This window comes from Nansenia antarctica (assembly GCF_963989245.1).
Source record: "Nansenia antarctica genome assembly, chromosome: 1".
Lineage (NCBI taxonomy): Eukaryota > Metazoa > Chordata > Actinopteri > Argentiniformes > Microstomatidae > Nansenia > Nansenia antarctica.
The window spans coordinates 74,004,931-74,029,089 of record NC_137674.1 but is presented as its reverse complement, the minus strand read 5'-3'; the positions used below and the strand labels follow the sequence as shown (position 1 = coordinate 74,029,089).

Here is a 24,159-nt window from a genome sequence, read left to right as displayed (position 1 = left end):
AAGGAGGAGTTACAAAAGCTGTGGACCCTTTTAATAAGAAAACACTGTCAGTTTGTTTAGTTCACAGCTCAGTTGGAAAGGCTGTGGTTCACATGGATTGACTGTAGACTAGTTGGTCGCCCAAATGTTGCATTTTGTTCATGCGAGTGTGCACCAAGGAATTCTGGACTTTCTGGATTCAGGGACTCAGACAGGAGAATATCATCTCTTGGAATAATTATGACTCGAATATATGTCTCTTCTCCCATGACAATTTGAGAGTAAGGATTTGAGTCCAGAGAGTGACTTTGGTAAGAGGCGGTCTTGCATGGATTATTCTTTTGGGCAGTTGAGGTTGTCGCTCTGCAAGCAAGTGCTCAGAACAGTGGTGGGGAACCCATCTCATGCAGGGAAAGAGACGTAAAAAATCACGTTCAGGACTGTGACAGAAAGGTGAGCTAACACCTTTCCCCTGATCTTGCACGATATTTGTTAATAGCTTCCGTTGTATTATGTATTACATTTTTACATTGTTTGACATTTAGCAGACGCCTTTATCCAAAGCGACTTACAACAAATAGGCCTACATTTGTCTAACGTAAGAGAATGTATTATAACTTGAAATAGTTCATAACACCGTCAATACCTGCCAGACAGTGCATTAGTTGAGCTAATTGTATGACCATGGGGGGTATTCACACAAACCACAAAGAAGATCTGATTAGACTTTTTTTTTCTTTCCCCTCATTCAGTCAAACAGTGCGCTGTGGTGAAGGTCAGGGTTCCGTATCGGAGCTCCTGCAGCAGAGAGGCGGACATGAACAACGTTTCCCATCAGAACTTCGTTATGCACCACATGGAGCTGAGTCCCCTCGCCATGTACACTGATGGAAACATGACGCACAACCATAGCGCCGAGGGGACGAACAACTCCACGGGCTGCGTGCACATCCACATCCCGCAGGAACTGTTCCTGACGCTGGGCCTCATCAGCCTGGTGGAGAACATCCTGGTGGTGCTGGCCATCATCAAGAACCGCAACCTGCACTCGCCCATGTACTACTTCATCTGCTGCCTGGCCGTCTCCGACATGCTAGTGAGCGTCAGCAACGTAGTGGAGACCCTGTTCATGCTGCTGACCGAGCACGGGCTGCTGGTGGTGACCCCCGACCGGCTGCGACACCTGGACAATGTCATCGACATCATGATCTGCAGCTCGGTGGTGTCGTCGCTGTCCTTCCTGTGCACCATCGCGGCGGACCGCTACATCACCATCTTCTACGCGCTCCGCTACCACAGTATCATGACCACGCAGCGCGCCGTGGCCATCATCGTGTTGGTGTGGCTGGCCAGCACCACCTCCAGCACCTTCTTCATCGTCTACCACACCGACAACGCGGTCATCGTGTGCCTGGTCACCTTCTTCTGCATCACGCTGGTGTTCACCGCCGTCCTCTACCTGCACATGTTCATCCTGGCGCACCTGCACTCGCGACGCATCGTGGCGTTCAACAAGAGCCGCCGACAGTCCACGAGTATGAAAGGTGCCATTACGCTCACCATCCTGCTCGGGGTCTTCGTCGTGTGCTGGGGACCTTTCTTTCTCCACCTCATCCTCATTCTCACTTGTCCCAAGAGCCCCTTCTGCACCTGTTTCTTCAGCCACTTCAACCTCTTCCTCATCCTCATCATCTGTAACTCTCTCATCGACCCGCTCATATACGCCTACCGGAGTCAGGAACTGCGCAAGACGCTGAAGGAGCTGGTGTTCTGCTCCTGGTGTTTCAACGTGTGAGAGAGGATAGGCTACATCAGGAGGAAGAGAGACTGTTAACGTATTATTATCAGATCTAGGCTAAGGGGAACGTTAAGCCTGTTGTTGGTGTTTCAAACGCATTAACTGAAAGAACAATCTGCCACATGCAGTCACTTCAATGTCGTTGGCGAGGTTTGCGCACAGTGGCGCGCATGGGAACTTTAACAACCCATCTTTCTCCTCCTCTCGCTCTGCAGGCCGATGCATGCTTAGAATGGGAGGAAAGGACTTATGACATAATCTAAATAATCTATATCTAAATGTAGTTATCATCTGCATCCAACCGCAACTCTCTCAAGGACGCGAAAGACCGTTTTAATGCTGAGGGTCCAGGCATATACGGGTTCAGTTTTAGACATCGACTTTGGAACAAGTGCTATTAACCTGGAAAGTTACAACCCAGACCTCAAATAAGTATAGTCCATCAAGACAGCAACTGCTCGGAATGGTTAGAATATGGTCAAGAAAGGTTGTAGTGGGAGATTAATTAGGAACATATCCTAATTAGGACAATATCGTTGAAGCCACATCGGTCACAAAATGTAGCGTGGGTCTACCTGGTGTGCTTTGTATGGATTTAATGACAGATGCTTAAAAGATTGGGCTGTGTTGTGTTTTTACTTGCATCTTAATAGGTCAGCCACGTGTCAGAAAGGACCTGCATGTCACGTTTACATGAGGGATATATAACCTTTATTTGTATAGCACTTTACCTGCAAACGTTGCAGCTCAAAGTGCTTTAATCATTATATAATAATAATAATAATAATAATAATAATAATAATAATAATAATGCATTTATTTTATAAGGCGCCTTTCATGGCACTCAAGGTCGCCGTACAACAACAAATTTAAAAACAGATTACAAAGAATTCAAAATACAAAATACATAGAAATATACAGTATAAAACATAGCTAGTAGCAGAGCAGCACGGGAACAGTAAATCAACAGGGATACGCCTGCGTAAACAGGTGGGTTTTGAGGTGGGTTTTGAAAGAGGAGATTGAATCAATGTTCCTGATGTCGGGGGGGGGGGGGGGGGGGAATTCCAGAGGCGAGGGGCGGAGCGGCTGAAGGCTCTAAACCCGGACAGACGGGCTGGGGGGACGGTCAGGTTGATGGAGGAGGCAGACCTGAGGGACCGGGTGGGAATGTTGATGTGGAGGAGGTCGGACAGGTATGGAGGGGCGAGGTTATGGATGGCCTTGAAAGTATGGAGAAGGATTTTGTAGTCGATGCGGTGTTTGATGGGGAGCCAGTGGAGTTGGTGTAGAATGGGGGTGATGTGACTGATGACAGGGGTTCTGGTGACAATACGGGCAATATATATATAATCATCATTTAATCATTTAGGCAATATTAAAAAGATGGTTTTTTAGTGTTGACACCAAATCTCTTGCGTCAGAAGACCTGAGAGCTCTATTGGGCTGATATGCAAAAGGTATTCTGGTGCTGTGCCAGTGAGAGCTTTATAAAGAAGCAGAAGGATCTTGAAATCTATTCTGAACGTTAGAACTGTCGCTGCTGCATTTTGGACTAATTGCAGCTGACCAATAGCTTTCTTAGGAAGACCATGAAAGGAGACCGTTACTATAGTCCAAACGGGTAATAACAAAAGCATGCATTAACACTTCTGCATCAGCTTGCCGGAGAAAATGTCTAACTTTTGCAATGTGCCGTATATGATAAAAAGCATTTCTAGTGATAGATTTGATTTGAGGCTAATCACACCTAGATTCTTAGCTTCATGTTTGCAATTTGAAATGCATTGCCTTGAATGCATTTTATATTCCAAATATCTGCTAGTAGGCCTAGACTACAGCAGTTGTAGCTATTTATTCGTTGAAGTATAGGTCTATCACTTTGTATAACGTGTGCAAGACATTCTCACGGACGAATATAAGCCTATGTGCCAACGAAAACATGATACATTCGAGTAATTCAGTGACGTTTTTCGTTTAATTCAGTGGACTAAACATGTATAGCAATTTCCCCATACACACACGAGTCACGACTAAACAGTTTGTTTTTAATGTGTTATTATCATCAGTTATTCAATTGATTAAGTTGTTGCAAGTAACCAAAACGAAATATAGATAGGATGCAGTACAACCTATATACTCAGACGAGGCTTTATGTTATTTTTTATTTAATTAGGCCTAATTAATTTATTTGTATTTATTTTTTGTTAGCTATCTGGAAGGGTATTAGATGTGACTTTCGCTCAAAGTACAACATTCATAAATCTATTATTTTGTAGATGAAGGCCGTTGATGGACAACGTTATTTTGACCTAGAATAATGCATTTTGTGAACCTTGTACTTTGAATCAGAGTCACGCCTCTGTCCTTTCATATTCCTGTGATCTTTGACTGCACCTCGTCTCAACTCATGGTTGAAGAGCTGTGCATCTCTCCCCTATGCTATGTTCTAGTCACCGGAACGTTCTGGAACAACGCTCAGGGGATGTTCAACTGGCAGGATCCGCCCGACGGACTCCCCGCAACACCTCCCAACACTGCCACATCCGCGAAGCCTTGGAACTCTGCGAAACGTTCAGTGAATGCTAACATTCTTCTTGGCTCCATGACCAAGACCAACATTCCTATGGATGGATACACTGATAACATAACTATTTATTATCCTTTAGTAAGCCTAAAGCTGTTATCAATACTCACCACTTCAACATAGGGAACTGTATTCTAGACCATCTTGCCATGATGGATCAGGATCAAGCCTCAAACTGATGATTGTAGATATGTGTATTATATTTTTTACTGTAGGCTATTTGAATGTGGTCTTATAGACACTTACTTGCATGTGCTTATGTTGTGAATGAAATGATATGACGCTCATATAGCCAACTGCTCTGACAACTCTTTATATTTATTTTTGAATGACTTATAATTATAGTAATGACAGTAATCGTGACATCACTAAAAACAATTACAGTTAGGTCCGTAAATATTTGGACAGTGACACAATTTCCATAATTTTGGCTCTGTATGCCAATGGATTTGAAATGAAACAATCGAGATGTAATTGAAGTGCTTTCAGCTTTAATTCAAGGGGTTGAACAAAAATATTGTGTGAAATGTTTAGGAATTGCAACCATTTTTATACACAGTCGCCTATTTTCAGGAGCTCAAAAGTAATTGGACAAATTAACATAATCATAAATAAAATGTACATTTGTTTGTGCTGGGTTTCCTCCTTTGTGATGCTTTGCCAGGACTTTACTGCAGCTGTCTTCAGTTGTTTGTTCGTGGGTCTTTCTGCCTTTAGTTTTGTCTTCAGCAAGTGAAATGCATGCTCAATCGGGTTGAGATCAGGTGATTGACTCGGCCATTGCAGAATATTCCAATTCCTTGATAAAGAAATAATGAAGGAATAGCCCACACTGGCCCATGAAACAGCTTTTGAGTCAATTGTCCAATTACTTTTGGTCCCTTGAAAAAGAGGGAGCTACATATTAAAGAGCTGCAATTCCTAAACCCTTCCTTCAATTTGGATGTGAATACCCTTACCCTAAAGCTGAGAGTCTGCAATTTAAGCCCATATTTATTATATAACTAACTTGAAGATGTTTTGGTAAACAGCTAAAATTACAAAAGGTCTGTCTGTGTCCAAATATATATGGATTGTACATTATTAACTAATTGTACATTATTATTGTTTATGTTGCTATTATGATGAGTCTATAATTTTGTCATTATTGCTACTATAATTGTTAGTACCATAATGATAATATATAATTAATCCCTATTATGTCTGGGTTGGGTTGGCCCATTCTACACCCTGAGACAGAGCAGTGTTGGCCCGGTCTACACCCTGAGACAGAGCAGTGTTGACCCAGTCTACACCCTGAGACAGAGCAGTGTTGGCCCGGTCTACACCCTGAGACAGAGGAGTGCGTTAGAACCGTCAGGTCTTCTCCAGCCATACACCAAAACCTGCCTCAATCGCTACAGAAATGTTTAATTAAAGGCATTTTAAAGAGCTTGACATGTATCCGTGTAAGTATCTGTTTCAGGTATCAATATACTCTATTGACATTTTTAATAAATCAAGCTTAGTGGTGGGGTAGTGGTGGTCTAGTCTAGTGGATAGTGAGTTGGACTTGTGATCGGAAGGTTGTGAGTTCAAATCCCGCCTGAAGCCACACCACTACTAGTGTGCCCTTGGGTAAGACACTTAGCCCTCAGTTACTCCAGGGGGAATGTCCCTGTAATTCGTAATTGTAAGTCGCTTTGGATAAAAGCGTCTGCTAAATGGCAAAATTATTAAAATTAAGCTTTATTCTGTTTTTTTTTCTCTGATTGCTCTATTGGCACTATCTTTGAAACTAGGCTATTTTTTGCAAAACTCTACACACTAACCAGTAACCACAAAACCTTACGCCAAAGCAGCAAAACATTATATATCTCTTAAAAAAGAACAATTCTTGCAAAACTCTTCAAACTCATTAAAATTATTTATTTGTTGTGTCAAAACAGTACAATAGGGGCGCTTAGGTGGCGTAGTGGATAAAGCGTTGACCATGTACCGCAGGGTCCCCGGTTCGATTCCGATTGTCGATTCCGTCCGGGGACATATCCCGCATGTCATCCCTCTCTCTCTCTCACCCATCCTTCCTGTCTAAATCTTCACTGTAACTGTCAATAAAAATGAAAAATATGAGTGGGACTGCCCCACTCAGAAAAAAATAACTAAACAGTACAATAAATCATTTCAACAAGCACATGAGGCACCAACTACGCACTAATAGGAGAAATGAAAAACACTTGTGGCTTTTTCTTTTTCAGTGTGCAGGGTATAGCAGCAGTTTTTCAGTGTGCAGGGCATAGCAGCAGTTTTTCAGTGTGCAGGGCATAGCAGAAGTTTGCACAGTGTCTGATGATATTTCTGCCTTGGCCCCTTGTTTTTGCCAGGTTGAAACCGGCCTCATCCCCTCCCTGATGAACTGCATTTTGTGTTGACAGGAAAAAGGACCTGGGTGCTGATGAGGCACTGTTAGCTCCCAGTAGCACCTAGAGCAGTACCAGAACCGGTACCAGGACCTGGACCACCATCAGGTTATATTGCTGTCATCTTTATTGTGTTGTTGCATCATAACTGCGCTTGAGATGATCTTTTGGCGGGACCTGTGCCCATGCTGGATGCAGAATGATGCAGATATAACACTAAATTTATGGACAGTGTGTACGCCGATAATATGCAAGGAACTTTTCTTGGATACATGGTGTACAGGTTTTTCGCCCTTGCTTGCTTGCTATGCGCTGGTGGTCCTTGGGTCTCCCCTTGGGGGCCCCCAGCTGCCCCGGCTGCCCCGTGTGCCTGGTCTGTTCCGCCGCCGGGGCACCTGCTTGGCCGTCCTTGTGCGGGGCCTTTATGGTCTGTGCTTGCTTGGCTGGGCCGGGTGTGCTGGTGGTGGGGCGGGCTGGGTGTGTGGGGCAGCGGGGGCTCCCCGAGGGGGGGGTGTGGGGGTCCACCGCTGGGTGCTGGTAGGCAAACTGGTTAGTAGTCGCTCTATGAGTAGAGGGCTGCAAGGGAATTTTCCTGGCTACATAGTGTACAGGTTTTTTACTTTTGCCTGCTTGCGGCTCTGTCAGTATGTGAAGCGCATTGAGTTGCATCTTGTAAGAAATGCGCTATACAAATAACATTTGATTTGATTTGATCTGCATCTAGCTCCATGACTCTCTGAAAGAGCCAAGACAAGACAATGTGGCACATTGAAAAGACAGGGATCAATCAATAATCTAGCACCATACACTTCCAGATCTAGTACCAATGATAGGATAGTATAGCTGACCTTAATTCATATCTCAGTTGTTTTACACAGTCTGAGTTTCATTACTAATTATCTAAAAGGGTTTTCACATGTGTCAATGTGGAAAGGCAAAATAGTGCAGCAATGACTGATGTTTACAGTTAGAAGTGTGTTAGGGTTAGGGTTAGGTGTGTCTAAAGCAGAGAACAGGCATTCTGTTTGGTACATTTTGGTAAATGCATTGGCTGTAAGTGTTAATGGTTTCAGCGATGGTGCTCCAAGAATCACTGTTAGTGTTTAAGCATTCCGAAAAAACTGTAAGAAAGTTTCCACAATAGAGAGAAACTGTAATTACTGTCTGTCATGTGATTGACTTCTACATGGAGATACATGTTACCATGCATTTTATTTCTAGTGAAGGTCTCCTCTAGAGACACAAGGTCCATTCAACTATGTGTGTGTGAGAAAAGGCAGTTTTTAAACTGACGGAGGGAAACAGTGTTGCCCTACGGGCATGTTAATGATTCAATTCAGTTACTGTAGATTCTAATCTCCGTTTTAAAATCAAAGCCTTATAGATTTTATTTTGGGATTTTAAACAACACCCATCACAAATGACCCAGTTCCGTTTCCTCAGGGTTAGATGAAAAGCATTTCTGTAAGCTTTATAAAATGGTCTCCATTGCAGCCTGTCTGTTTTGGCTACCGTTGTGATACATAATACTTCCATTGATAAGGCGGAGACATGGTTCTTTGTGGCGTGGCCAGTCATGATATGGTTAGGTGAGCTAATAAGAGACATAGTTCTTTGTGGTGTACATGGCCAGTCATGATATGGCTAGGTGAGCTAATAGGATCAGAAAGAAGGTGACAAGCACCAGGGCATCAAGCCTGGTGATGAAGTATTGTCTGGACGGACAGGCTGTATCATCCCTCTCAGAAATGCTGTATCATCCCTCTCAGACATGTTGTATCATCCCTCTCAGACATGCTGTATCATCCCTCTCAGACATGCTGTATCATCCCTCTCAGACATGCTGTATCATCCCTCTCAGACATGCTGTATCATCCCTCTCAGACATGCTGTATCATCCCTCTCAGACATGCTGTATCATCCCTCTCAGACATGCTGTATCATCCCTCTCAGACAGGCTGTATCATCCCTCTCAGACATGCTGTATCATCCCTCTCAGACATGCTGTATCATCCCTCTCAGACATGCTGTATCATCCCTCTCAGACATGCTGTATCATCCCTCTCAGACATGCTGTATCATCCCTCTCAGACATGCTGTATCATCCCTCTCAGACATGCTGTATCATCCCTCTCAGACAGCAAGGGGGATTGTTGTTTCCAAGTCTTCTCATTGCTTCTCTTTTTCCTTTTCTCTCTCTCTCTCTCTCTGGTAGCCGCCAGGGCAGGAAGGAGTATCTTGGGAAGACTGAGGGACAGGAATGTTCTGTAATAACGGTGGGCTTTCATATCAACAAACATTTTTGGTCTGACCTCTTAATAGGCATCCAGTTGGAATTCCTGCCACATTGGAGCTGTGTGTGTGTGTGTGTGTGTGTGTGTGTGTGTGTGTGTGTGTGTGTGTGTGTGCGTGCGTGTGAGTGCGCGTGTGCGTGTGTGTTGAGGGTGGGGAGCTGACCCTCATCATCTTTGGCTGAGAGATCAAACAACCTTCAGCTCGCTGCTCCAACACCATGGAAGATGAGTTGTGTTTGAATTAGGCCAAAAAAGTGTCCCTCTGAATAGCAGTATTTTGGATAAGGATGATGTTTACAAACTCAAAGACAGCATTTGGTCAAGGTTTCAGAGTTCTAATAGACATGATGAAGATACATTTTCTCAATTGCTGCCACACATTTTCTGAAAGCATGGCTAATTTTCTTAAAACTCGCACTCAAAACCCCAAACTCCACTGCAACACGTCGTTCAAAATAAAATGTTGTCCTCAAATGACACACACGCACCATCAAATGAATAGACACTTGCCTACTGATGTGCTCAATGGAAAACACTATGATGAACGGAAAACACTACTATGATAAGATTATCAGTAGGCCTTTTGCATGTTCAGTGTTACGCTACAGTGTATGTAGTCTGTTATAAACAATATTTTTTAAATTCAGAAATACTGTATACTGTAAATACTGTATATTGAGTTGGTAGTGTTTTCCATGAGATTTGATCAATGAAGATTTTGCCAAATGAGAATTGTGTGTAGTGTTTTGCCAAAAGTGTGATTTAGAACTGCTCTGTCACACCACTCTAGGAATCACCACTCCCTCACTATGAATCTCTAGGAATCTTATCTGTACACAGACACCAGACCACAAGGGTTCAAGGTTCAAGGGTACTTTATTTGTCACATGCACAGAAATACAAAGTAAAACATGCAGTGAAATTACTCACTCAACGCCAACACCTTTCTGTTTTTGCCTTCAGGCTACAAAGGCGTCTCCCTGACCTCAACAGGGTGAACAGGCCAGAATTGGGGTGTGTGACATCTTTCAGAATTTTATGAGCTCTAGCTCTCACCCGCTTAGAGTAGGTGTCTTGCAGGGTGGGCAGAGACGCTCTGGTGATGCGCTCCGCTGAGCGTACCACCCTTTGCAGGGCTACCTGGTCCCTTTTTGTACAGTTACCGTACCAAGCGGAGATGCACCCAGTGAGGACACTCTCGACGGCTGAGGAGTAGAAGGTCTTCAGGATGGATGGTGCGACCTTGAACTTCCTCAGCCGCCGGAGGAAGTACAGGTGCTGCCTGGACTTCTTGAGCGTGTGCTTGGTGTGTAGGCTCCAGGAGAGGTCCTCACTAAGGTGCATACCCAGGTGCACACAGAAGCACCATATCCAATCAGAAATTAGAGCGGGTCACCACATCCAATCACAGATCTCAATCACAGACTTGAACTCACATAGCTGTTTGATATGCTGGGTTGGATGCAACGGTCTAGTGCTTGACTTCAATAGAGGGAGTACGACCTCAGGGGCACCTGATTGTACTTGCTCTGTTCCACTAAACATTAACATTCTGAACCGTTTCAATAATCTTAAATTATGGTATTTAGAATTATGGAAGCATGTACTGTACTCTACTTAGCCAGAGCAGCTCAGCCGCTAGAGCCGGCGTTTAATCATCGCAAAAGTCGCAGCTCGCAGTGGGTTTGAATCATGGCTGGCCACTTGTCAAAGTGCCCCTGAGCAAGACGCTGAACCCCTAATTGCTCCAGGGTCGCATGGCTGCCTAGAGCATAAAATACCAACTTCCAACAATTTACTGACAAGTTGATTGCATGGCAATAGAACTTATCTATTATTTAAATACAATCTAGTGCCTAACAGACATAAGCATGTGTTGTCTAGTGCACAAAAAGGATTAGTGTTTTGTTCTGTACATGTTTGTTGTAAGCAAATCTGATTCAAGCTCAGAATTTGGTCATGATTCTTACAGTAGGCACACTGACTGAGTTACTGCAGATGCCCTCTGCTTGACCCAAACCATAATAGTCTATGATAGAGCAAACTGAATCTTTCTGATTATCATGGCTTGTTTGTACAGTACACTAGCATGAAACTGACCTCCCAAAACAATATTATTGCGCAAAAACACACAAGCATCTGTATAGGATGTGTACATGAAGGAGCTCAAAGACCTATTAACTGTTCTCTTTATAACTAAATAAATAACAGGAAACCAAACTCCAGAACCCACATTGGGAAACAACAACTGTAAAGGTTTTTTGTTTAAATATGGATGAGGCCACATTGACATGGCATTCAGACCAGCTGCCATATCTGCATCTATCTGCCAACATAATTATTGTTCTCTTTTGCCATTGTCTTTTAAATAATTTTTCACTTATATAGTTGTTTTTTTATTCCTATGCACTAACCTCACCAAGTAAATTTCCTGCTATGTTAATATACTTGGCAATAAAAATAATTCTGACTCTGATCAGATTTTGATCTTTGTCCAGAGACACTTAAATACAGAATGTAGAGCAAAAAGCTGAAAGAAAAAAACTACGGTTATTAAATAAAAACAAGTGGAAACGTTGGATCTGCTCCAAAAACTCAGGACTGCCCAGCAGTTTGTTTGGCACAGTACTTATCGCCCAACTCCTGTCATGTCAGTCTATAGATACTGATGACAGGAAACAAACAAGATGCATGACTTCTACATTTAATGGGCGGCTGTAGCTCAGGAGGTAGAGCCGGCATCTAATAATCGCAAGGTTGGCAGTTTCGGCAGTTCGAACCCTGGCTGGCCACGTGTCGAGGTATCCTTGAGCAAGGCAGTGAACCCCTAATTGCTCCACGGTTGCCGTCTATGGCCGGCTCCTTGCCTAGAGCATAAAATGCTAAATTCCAATCAATTGATACATGTACATTGACTTCCCTTTATTCCGTGCCACAAACTGGCCCTCACGTCACAAACACAACACAGGCTCTGGCTGTCGCTGACCACTAGATGGCCATATTTGCCTTGAAACGTATGAGGTGGAAGTATCGCCTACATTTTTTAAGCTTCCAATAAGAATCAGGGATGATACAGAGATGTATTCACTACAAATCTTGACCGGTCCGTGACCAGACACAATTTAACATTTTAGTTAGTTGCCAAAATGCTTTGTAGCATTGTAAATCCATTACACATATACCATCCACCCTGGCCTGTCTACTTGAAGCACACAGACCATCATTAAAGACGTACTAACACATAATCCCAAACAGAGCCCCACTGAGAAAAAAGGGTATCCTGGTGCTAGCATTATTGTTAGCATGAACCATGATGCTATGGTTGGCTGTGCTGTTTCCACAGGTGGAATCTCTCTGCCAAGGCACGGTCAGCCCAGTTGTTGGACAGGCTGTTAGCAGCAGGACAGGAAGTCAACTAGCTAGCTAATCCTATGTGTGAGGGGCTTGAGAGGATTAAAGAACAGACCCATACTGTTCTCTACACTCTATGTGATTGTTGGGTCCTCAACTGCTTCATGGAGAGGCAGGTGCTGGCTTGTCCCCTTCTCCCCAGGGTAATGCATGCAAGCCTTTAGTATAGTAGGTAGAAACTGACTGAGTTTGTTTCATTGTTACTTCTTGTGCAATTTACTTGAGTATTGCATTACATTAGGCTATTACATTTCTTGTAATGTCACACATTATGAAAATAGAAATTACATATGAAGCTACTATCCTAGTAGACGAATCATATATTAATAACAATTTCTCAACAGACAGCTCCTAATATTCAATCAAAAGTTGAGTAAAAGGTAATTACATATGATTTACATACAGAAATGAATTATTCTCACTGTCAAATATGAGTTTGCAAGAACTAACAAGGGAGAAGACATTGAGAAATCAAGTCTCAAGGACTCAATTCTCTCCCTACATAGAACAAACAGTTTGAATATGACGGTGATACGTCACCCTCATGAAAAAATACATCATTTGCCTAACTTTTACAATCAAAATAGTTTGTTTATTCAAGTTAAATTGGACCAGTATGGGGACCACTGTCCAGCATGAAAAGTATGTCTACACATGACCTTTCTTCACTCTTAAATGTCACATTTCTTAATCATTTGAACACGGTATCACACTCACCCCACAATGCTTATCAAATCAAGCAAACAACATATCAAATAAGCTAAATCCAAAAAAGAAACTGTCATACAATAGCAATATAATAAATGACACTTCTAAGTGATTTTCCTCTATGTGACTTTAGGCATATTCCACCTAGCATACTTAATGAAAATGCAATGAGTCATTATGGAGGAATACCACATGGGAAGAGCCACACAGAACAGCGTCATGAACAGTGCTAACAGAAGGACACCAGTCCCTGCGGAATGACATAAGCTGAATCTTATGTTTGCGTACATCCCCTATAATAGGGGCCCGATTACAGGCACCTCTGGGACATGAGGATGCCTCTAAGGGTGGGGGTGCAAACATGTTTGCGAGGGTGGTAGGATGTCTGTAAACTGGAGGTATGTCTGTAGTGGAGGGGGCAGAGGGAGCTGCTGAACTACAGCTGTCTGCATCAGAGTCTCAGAGCCCAACATCACCCTGATCTGGAGCCTGCAGAGGTGAGAGAGAGAGGGCAGAGACACTACACACACACACACACACGCACACGGACACACACACACATGTGGCTGTTATATACTCGCCAAATAGACCACTAGCCCATACCACCTAAAAACAAGTGAACTACATAATTGGCAGTTCATGAGAATACACACGTGAAATGTGAGAGATGAAAGCACAAGTAATGCGATGGAACCACAGATTCTACCCAAAGTTGCTCGTTATTATTCGGGAAAAAGCTATGATTGACATGTCTGTGCGTCAGCCATTATGTTTCTTCAAATCGATTCATATCATTGTTGATGGCCACAAAATAAAAATGCCCATTTAGTTTGCAACATAGGACACTGAACTCATGATTCGATACGATTTTTCGTGGGGCAGTCCCACTCATATTTTTCATTTTATTGGACAGATATAGTGAAGACAGACAGGAAAGTAAGATACATATACCGATAATGACATCTCTGTACACCTCTACTATCAGGGTAGAGTGTTGGGATAAGGGCAATATGCAATTGGGCAGCTATATTCTGTTTTACACTTGACATGTGTCTTACCTTGGTGTGAGCGTGGAGTCCAGGTGTTCTGTGTCCGTCGCTGGTCAAGTATGTCTAATAGCGGCCGCGGCAGAGTCGACCAATTCTGAAACTCCAGGAAGTAACTTAGCACCTCAGGCTCCGCCTTCTTCAGCCTGAAACCAATCAAACACAACAGACGATGTAAAGCAGTGACATTAGCTTATAAGAGTTTGTGTGTGTGTGTGTGTGTGTGTGTGTGTCTTACATGATGGGCTGCAGGAAAAGGGAGGGCTCCAGTCCTGCCTGCAACAGAGCGGGAAGCCAGTAGAGAGCAGTGTGTACGCCTGCGTTCAGCGCCACATACAACAGCTCACTCAACTCCTCTGGCGTGAACATGCTTCTGCTCTTCTCCTCTGGTCCGGATATGTTGATGCTCTTACTCAACTGCTCTGGTCTGGAGATACTCCTTTGCTGGATTATTTGCTGCAGCTGCTCGGAGTTGTGGTTGCAAATGGCATACACCCATACCTCCTCATTTAAACTTGCCCCCGCAGCTAACAACAACCGGACACATTCACTGAGACAGAGAGAGAGAGAGACACAGAGAGAGAGAGAGACACAGAGAGAGAGAGAGATGAGAGTAAAGGTAAGACTGGTGGAGTGCAAGGGAAATGTGTGTATGAGTAATCAATCCATGTCACTCATAGTGTGTGTGTGTGTATACCTCAACACAGACACAGAGCAGTAATCTCCGCGTCCGAGGGCGTAGGAGAGGGGTGACTTCCAGCCTAAGACAGAGTTACAGTTCTGGCCGTCTGGGCTGAAGCCCTCTCTCAGCAGCAGCTCCACAGCGTGGCTCTGATGATTCACCACAGCCATGTACAACGGACTCACTGAAGACTCCACGGTCACATGCACGATCCGTCACAGTAATAAGCTTGGCTAGGATACTGCAAGGACAAAGACAAAAACACCCACCGACCCACCCACCCACACCCACACCCACACACACAAACACAAACACACCCACACACATGTGAGAAGATGCCATGTTTCTTTGAGCAGGAGAAAATATGTTTCAAATGCATGTTTGCATACCTGATGTGTCCGAACTCCGCTGCGGAGTGGATGGGGAGCTGTGGCCATTCGCGATGGCAGACTAGGTTTGGGTCAGCACCGTGGGTGAGGAGAACATCCACACAACCCTCATGCCCTTCTTGAGAGGCAAGCTTCAAGGGCGTAGCCAAGTCCAATGCCTGGGCATTAACATTCGCACCTACAACCAAGATATGCAATATATCACAGTATTTATAGGCAGTATATTGGCTCACATAATATTTATATATATATATACATACATACATACATAGCATTGGATGCTTATCTTTCATCTTTTTTGTAGTGTAAACAACTGTAATGATCATGCACAGGAAAAATATAAACAACTCCACCAGTAAGCCATCACACACAAGCAGCCATTTACAAAAAGCATACAGATGCAGAGCTGTGTACCTGCATCAATGAGGATTTGCAGGCATTCCTGCTGTCCGTACCGTGCAGCTATGTGTACCGTGTAGGCAGCTTGGTGAAGGCAGGTCCGTCTTGAAGCAGTGTGTGTTCCATTGACCTCTGCCCCCTTCCTGACCAGCAACTGTACAACCTCCTTATACCCACCATCTACAGCTATTCACAAATATACACAATGACATTGAGTAATCAAGCCTCATAGTGTGTGTGTGTGTGTGTGTGTGTGTGTGTGTGTGTGTGTGTGTTACCTGTGTAGAGAGGACAGGACAGGTCAGTGGTTGGCTGATTGAGGTTGGCACCTGCTCTGAGGAGGAGTCTGACCACTGCTAGGTGTCCATGTTGTGAGGCCAGGTACAGAGCAGACTCACCCTTGTGTGTTACAGAGCCAACATAGTCACAATGACCGCGGGAGGAACCTGCTGCTCAGAGTCAATGGAGAGAGGGAATCTTAGGTGAGAGTGCACAAGGTCTACAGTCACAACAATAGGGAAGATTGAGAGGGGGAGTACATATCGTGGCATGTTTCAACTACCTAATTTGGCACCGTCCCTTTCATCCTCTCTATTTCACCAGAGCATAAATGGCTAAAGTGATGTAAATATTCAATTTTAACACCAAGCATGCAGACAGCCATCATCACAAAGCTCTCCCACTCATTTCTCACCTGCAGCCCTGAGGAGCACACGTACACACGCTGTTGCACCGACCGCCGCAGCTTCGTGGAGCGCGTTCCAGCCACGGTTGTCTCTACTGTCCACGCTGAGGCCACTCTGGATCAGAGAACGCACCAGGCCCCGGTCACCTGTGCGCACTGCCGCCGCAACGCTGGAAACTGTGTCTGTGTAACACTCAGTGAAGTCCATCCTATCACCCTCAACCAAGTCTGAAATAAGAGAGGAGAGGTGGTGAGAGGAGGGTGGAATGGAGAAAGAGGAGATGGAGAGAGAGCGATGACAGGAGGGATCAGAGAAGCAAGGAATGCAGGCTATGATAAAACAGACAGAGACAGGGGTAATGATCGCTCAATTATACGTTTCCACACTATTCGTAAACTGTGAACACCTCATGTCATGTCCAATTCAATTCTAGTATCTGACTGATATAAGAACTACTTGGTTAGGTAGCCAGATGGCGAGTGTTACGCCCCCTGGTGACTCGGGGTAGAAGGGCGCAACATAGAGCAACAGGAAGGACAAGTGAGGGTGCAGTCACACAAAAACCAGGAAACTAAAGGTTGCAATTAACTTGATATTTATTAATACAGCAACACAGGGAACAGAGAGGACTAACAGTGGCACCAAATAAAAGTAATCAAAATAATAACCCCACCCCCCCTTTACAGGTGCTAGGCACCTCAAAAGTACAGTGGGTGGTGCTCACTCTAAACTGGGGTGCTAGACAGCAGGTATATCCTACGTGTATGCAGATGTAAACCCAGGGTATCTCAACTAGTCATCTGTCCCCGTGTGCACAAATAAACATAAATGATTAACAAACAAAATACATAAACAAGGTAATATAATAAATGGAAACTTACATAAATCTAAATCATCTAAATGAACAAAACAAATAACACAAACAAAACCAAACAAAGCTCAACCCACCAGGGGGCCGTTCCACTAACGTTGATTAGTATATCGGCGATTAAAATAAATCCTGCGATCAGGCAACTCGGAATTGGAATTCAAGCCTCAAGTGATTCCTCGAACGAGGATCAGGCTTGTGTCATGAGTGTTCACAGAACACCGGCTTAGAAATCCTCGATATGGGCACGTGCACGCAGACATAAAGAGCCCCAAAGAGTCAAACTGTCGAAATGAAGATTGATCTTTATGAAGACGACAAATAAGATGTAAAATAGTGTAATACTGCCGCAATTAACAAGGCGAGGGAAATGGTTTGGCTAGAAATTGCTGACCGATTAAATGCGTAGGTCATACTAGCCCTAGTTATTGTTATATGTTCATATTTTAATAAATGAATATTTACTACTGTGGTGATATCAGCAGCAGGCTATAAACCGCCATATCGATATGATGGCCTAGTGGTATTGACCGCTGCTGTGGTATTTATGTCTTTTTTAAGACGGTGGTTCAAATCCCTCTTCAGACACACTTTTTATTGCATTTCGTTGTCTGAATCTAATCCAAAATCTCATCAAAAATATAGTAATAGTAAGTATATAGGCTATAAAATGATGGTGCAGGCTAATTTACAAGAACTGACACGATTACAATGGTGTTTGAAGCCTTTCTGAGTAAATGATGTTCTTCAACTGGACCCTGGATTTGGCATAGATTCTTTTTTCTTATGATTACTGATGGATAGATTATTCACTTAGACAGATATATATCGATTGTAAATCGATTTGCATGAAGGCTTCGGCTAAATGTAAAAAAAAAAAAGACTTTAACTTAAATCAAGTCTCGAACCCACAACCTTCGAAACTCTAGATGGTTGCCTTAACCACTGCGCCAACCACACTGCTGATATGATGGCAATGCAAGTTGATTCACATACCTATTTTATTTTTTACACTTTTTAATTTATTTATCTATCGATCTATCTCTCACTTTCAAAATATCAGGTTATCACACAATCAAACTATCTATCTATCGATCGATCACACTTTCAAATGATCAAATTATCTATCTATCACACAGTCAAACTATCTATCTATCTCGTGTGAAGTGGGAACTAATATTTCCTAAAAGACACTTGAGGAACTGTCGTTTGGGATGTAGTTTCCGCCTGTGAGCCTTTTTTGACGCACGCATTACCTTAGCCAGCCTGTAAGTCTGCTCGGGACCAGGCTCATTATATCTGACTCAGAAGGATAGGTTGCATAGCAACCAAGCAGCGAATTATTTGAGCCACATTGATAGAACCGACCGCAAGCTTATTTAAACCTGGATCAGGGTTAATCGCTTGGATCAGAGTTAATCTGGCTTAGTGGAACGGCCCCCAGAGCCCTGCCACAGCTCAAAACAGGAGAGAGAGAGAGAGAGAGAACACAGAGGACACAGAACATGTATAGTGGAAAGACCAGGTTGATTGATGAATCAGGAACAGGTGTGTGGAATGATGGGACTGGAACCAAGCAATTATCTGTGAACCTAGGAAAAAATGACAACAGCAGGGGGAGACCAAAACACAACACACAACACAATACAACACAAACACAGAAACAACATGGTACGTAACAGCGAGCAAGCTAGGTGTGCGGTTCAATGATTGTAGCTAGAGCTCAATACAACAAGGCAATCACGTTTCTCGTAGAAGGTGGCTTAAAGCAATGCAATCATTATTTCAGAGTTGTAATAAAAAGGAAATCATGTTAAATCAACGTGGGTTTACCATATGAATCCAGTTATGCAAAGTGAAGTGTTTTCCAGTCCTGTTTATTTGGCAACATCAACAAAACAACACAGATGTAGCCGCCCACTTTCAACTACTTCCGTATAATGTCACATGGTAGTTTAGGACCAATACGGAACGGTAATTCAATTAGCCAGAGCGTCTGCTTAGACCCTCCCCTTTTTACCTAATATGAACTCCGGCAGGCAGGCGTGAATCTGCTTCCAACTTCAGCCCTAGACTAAAAACATAGCTTTTTTTAGTAGGGCTAAGTTTGAGAATTACCATAAGAAATATAAGTACCCATGACCTAGGCTATGTGCAAGGTGGTAAAAGGGAAGGGAAGGGTCTGGTTACGAACCCTGGTTAGGGTAAGGATGAGTGAGTCTTCCTATAATCAAATAGAGAAAAAAAGAAAAGGGAATAATCATAATGCATGTGCGTGTGCTTGCGCGTGTTTCAAAGTGGCTCGGTCTGGCTGGCTAGATTAGATACCCAACTTTTCAACAAGTTATGCAACTTTTCAACCGCGAAATCGCTCAAGTGTTATTCTTTCCGACAACACGTATGCTAATTTACGATCCATAAAGATAGTTCGATACAAATGCGTATAAACATCCTTTAAATACACTAAAGGTCTTTGCACACCAATGCGTGCGTTTTCGCATGCGTATTTTTTAATCCGTCATCCGAAAAAAACGTTACGCACAGAGACCTTGCACACCGGTCCGTTGCGTTTTTTTACGTTGCGAACTTTCGCAATATGCACTCTACATTCTAAATGCTTGATTTAGCAAAAGGTACAAACAACTGAGAGCAATATAACTAAAACCAAATGGTAGACCACATCAGTAGAATGTATTATCAGTAGAAAAGTACAATAAATCTTTATTTCTTTTAACAAAGCGTGGTGTGCATCTCCTGCAGTGTGATATCTGTAATCATACCATGTGTAGACTCTCCGCTCAGGGTTGCCAGATTGAGAATTTCCAACCTAACCACAGTCTAAAAACGGCTAAATCCACCAAAAACCAGCCCATCTGGCAACCCTGTCTCCGCTGCATCAGAGTCTACTTGTTGCGCAAAATAGGCCAGGGTTTGTCAAATCCTTTGTTGGGCATCTCGTTTCTTAAGTCCTGGTATATTGTGGCATTTCTTTACTGTTTGCCATCTGGTAAGAATACCCAGGGAGACGCAGACAGCAGAAGTAGAATAGAATAGTAAAATAGAAAAAGAAACCTCTATAACCATGCTGAATGATGTACCTGTATGATGCACTGGCAGTCTGTGACAGTGTGTGCACCTGCCCGGACCCTTTCCTTCTGCCTGAGTTTCACTGTAAAAAAAAAGAAAAGTAAAAAAACTGTAAAATGTCTGGCAGCAAAAGTTGCCAAACACTTACTGTCAAATTACAGTAAAATAGTCTAATTAAAATAAAGTGGAAAAGCAATTAATTTACAGAAAAATATGTTTATATTTTTTACAGAAAACCACTGTTATTTCACCCCAAAACATCCGTAAAATTCAGCAGTCAAACACTGTTATTTTACAGTTTTTTCCTAAATTATTACGATCAAACACCTTCAATAAAATGACAGAACTTAAAGTTCAGCAGTCAAACACTGTTATTTTACAGGTTTTTCCTCAATTATTACGATCAAACACCTTCAATAAAGTGACAGAACTTAAAGTTCAGCAGTCAAACACTGTTATTTGACAGGTTTTTCCTAAATTATTACGATCAAACACCTTCAATAAAGTGACAGAACATAAAGTTCAGCAGTCAAACACTGTTATTTTACAGGTTTTTCCTCAATTATTACGATCAAACACCTTCAATAAAGTGACAGAACTTAAAGTTCAGCAGTGAAACACTGATTATACATGTTTTTCCTCAATTATTACCATCAAACACTTTCAATAAAGTGATGGCACTAGAAACTCAGCAGAGAAGCACCGTTATTTTACAGATTTCTCCTAAATTATTACCATCAAACATCTTTAATAAAGGGGCATCACTAAAAGTTAAGCAGACAAACACTTTTATTTGACAGATTTTTTTCAAACAAAAAGCTTCAACTGCCAACTGCCATAAAATAACAGTTGTATTTTGGAATATATTAATACTTCACTGCTCAAAAAATAAAGGGAACACATAATCATTACACTATAACACCAAGTAAATTCAACTTCTGAGATATCGATCTGTCCAATTAGAAAGCGTAAACGATTGTTAAACAATTTCATCTGCTTTGGTGCAAATGAAAGTGACAACAGGTGGACAGGAGAGGCAACAGCAAGACAACAACCAAAAAGGGAATGGTTCTGCAGGTGGTGGCCACAGACCGTGTCCTCATCCTTTCTGACTGATTTTTGGTTACTTTTGCATTTTGCCAGTGCCCTCACCACTAGAGGTAGCATGACGCGGTGTCTGCAACCCACAGAAGTTGCTCAGGTAGTGCAGCTCATCCAGGATGGCACATCTCCCAGCACAGTGTCAAGAGCATGGAGGAGATACCAGGAGACGTGGAGGGGGCCGTAGAAGGACAACAACCCAGCAGCAGGACCGCTATCTGGTCCTTTGTGCAAGGAGGAACAGGAGGAGCACTGCCAGAGCGAGAAACAGACTCCATGAGGGTGGTATGAGGGCCCGACGTCCACAAGCGGGGCCTGTGCTCACAGCCCAACACCGTGCAACCCGATTAGCATGTGCTAGGCAAAGGTTCCATGACTGCCATTAGGTACCGGAGATCCTGAGACCACTTTTGGACGTCGGGCCCTCATACCACCCTCATGGAGTCTGTTTCTCACAGTTTGAGCAGAAACATGCACATTAGTGGCCTGCTGGAGGTCGTTTTGTAGGGCTCTGGCAGTGCTCCTCATGTTCCTCCTTGCACAAAGACCAGATAGCGGTCCTGCTGCTGGGTTGTTGTCCTCCTACGGCCCCCTCCACGTCTCCTGGTGTACTGGCCTGTCTCCTGGTAGCTCCTCCATGCTCTTGACACTGTGCTGGGAGACACAGCAAACCTTCTTGCCACAGCGCGCATTGATGTGCCATCCTGGATGAGCTGCATTACCTGAGCAACTTCTGTGGGTTGCAGACACCGCGTCATGCTACCTCTAGTGGTGAGGGCACTGGCAAAATGCAAAAGTAACCAAAAATCAGTCAGAAAGGATGAGGACAGGGAAATGGTCTGTGGCCACCACCTGCAAAACCATTCACTTTTGGAGTAATAATATATATATAATAATATATAATATAATATATAATATAATATATTAGCAAGTGCTGTATAAAACAGATAACAATAATAAACAATGAACAATAATTTCAAACTTTATCCGTCTCAAACAAACCTGAGCATCAGCTGGATCCTTGGTGCATCTGTGAAAACGAAAAAAGGACACTATGATTCCCTGGAAAGTCCTTGAAAAGTAGGATTTGATTTGTTACCATTCCTTTAAACAAACTTTTATTCAAACAGTGAATAGACATATAAAGAAACGACTGGGGAAAGAAATCACTCAGGCATCACCCAAAGTCCAAAACTACTCTTAATATTCAAGTATTAAATTATTGGGTCAATTTTGTCTAGACAGTTTTTTTCAATTATTTGGGTCAATAAATCAAATGAAAAGTCCATATGCTCATTATTACAATAAACAAAAATGTATAACAATCTCATGCATGCTCAGAACTGCCCTGCAGCAAGGCCAACTTTTGTGAGGTGGATAATCAATTTGAGTATATATTGGAGTATAAGAAAAGGTGACAAATGATTTTGCAGAAATAGTCAGCCAGGTTTAATTCTACCTATGTTGAATCATGTCATCTTACTGAAGGTGCCAGCCAGCACATGAAATTATTTTACAACTCAAGTGTCTCTACTTGGGTCTCTTATGTCTTCAAATACAGGATTCCAAAGTGCTGACGCCACTGACCATGCTTACATGTGCGAGTAACTTTAACATTAAGATAAGTAATGCACGTCTAATTTAACAGTGACTTAACCCCCACATTTACCATAGTTTCATCAACTAGCCAAAAAATAAACCTATTACGCAGTAACTGATTTAAAGAAAGAAATTAATTAAGTCTATGTTAGCATTACCTTACATCTTCTGTGATGATGCTAACGCTAATCATTGTAGGACTCCCCGCGCACATGTTAAGTAAACTAGCCATTCAAGCTAATATTAGCTATGTTAGCCAACTCCCCACACGTGCACGTTGTTAACGTATTTTACTGGAATCGAGAGACATTACAAAAAAGACAACACAATCACCCCTCTACACTCTGTTAAGAACGTTAACTTTACCTCTACTGACATTGTCTAGTTAGACGTTAGCTAACTTGCCTTAAGTATCTTCATGTGAACACTCACACATGGTCAGTGACGTTAGCCCTTTGGAAACCAGTATTTTAAGATATAAGATCAGCTGGAGTGTATGGTGAACAACAATATAAAGTTATTCTAAAACGCTGCTTCTATTGAAATGCCAAAGTATAATCCGTTTAATTAATAGGTGATTAGGAGACACTTACCCAGTTGTTCGACGTGACTCAAAAATGGCATTCAGTGTAATGGCGCTGGGTGAACACTCTGATCAGCTTGAAGAAACCACGTGACTGAAGAAACCACGTGACTGAAGAAACCACCTGGAACTGATTGAAGAAACCATGTGGGACTGATTGACAAATGATGGGCGGGGCTTTCCAGAGTACGTCACCAACACTGGAGGGAATATTACTCTAGCTGTTGTTGTAATAACTCGGAAAGAGTCAATGTATTTTTACACTGCATATTTAACACTGGGGAATTTACTGTGTAGCATGTAGATGTTCTATCAGAATGTTGTGATGTTATAACAAAGCGGGGGGGAACAAATAGGACAGTTCCTAACACAGAGTACAGGGAAGCGGACTACAGCTGCTCCTGTCTGTGTGTGGGTCGGGCCAAATGAATGAATGAATGAATGAATGAATGAATGAATGGTCTTTATTGTCATTGATATAGTACAGGTACCAAACAACGAAATTTGGGAGGGGGGGGCTCCCCTGGTGCTAGGGGGAAAAAA

General features: G+C 42.8%; 2 protein-coding genes across 2 annotated transcripts; one reads left to right on the top strand and one right to left on the bottom strand.

Annotated features, from left to right (window-relative positions):
• Positions 1 to 796: 796 nt before the first annotated feature.
• On the top strand, positions 797 to 1,774 carry mc1r (melanocortin 1 receptor; the record flags this gene model as incomplete). The annotated part of the gene is made up of 1 exon (XM_080526029.1): positions 797 to 1,774. One exon carries the CDS (start codon positions 797 to 799, stop codon positions 1,772 to 1,774), a length of 978 nt encoding a protein of 325 aa, XP_080382155.1.
• Positions 1,775 to 14,456: 12,682 nt separating this feature from the next.
• Positions 14,457 to 16,585, bottom strand: LOC308152947 (ankyrin repeat and SOCS box protein 3-like; the record flags this gene model as incomplete). The annotated part of the gene is made up of 5 exons (XM_080526019.1): positions 14,457 to 14,772; positions 15,294 to 15,471; positions 15,708 to 15,878; positions 15,971 to 16,141; positions 16,387 to 16,585. The coding sequence occupies 5 exons, from the start codon at positions 16,583 to 16,585 to the stop codon at positions 14,457 to 14,459; spliced, it is 1,035 nt and encodes a 344-aa protein (XP_080382145.1).
• Between the last annotated feature and the right edge of the window lie 7,574 nt (positions 16,586 to 24,159).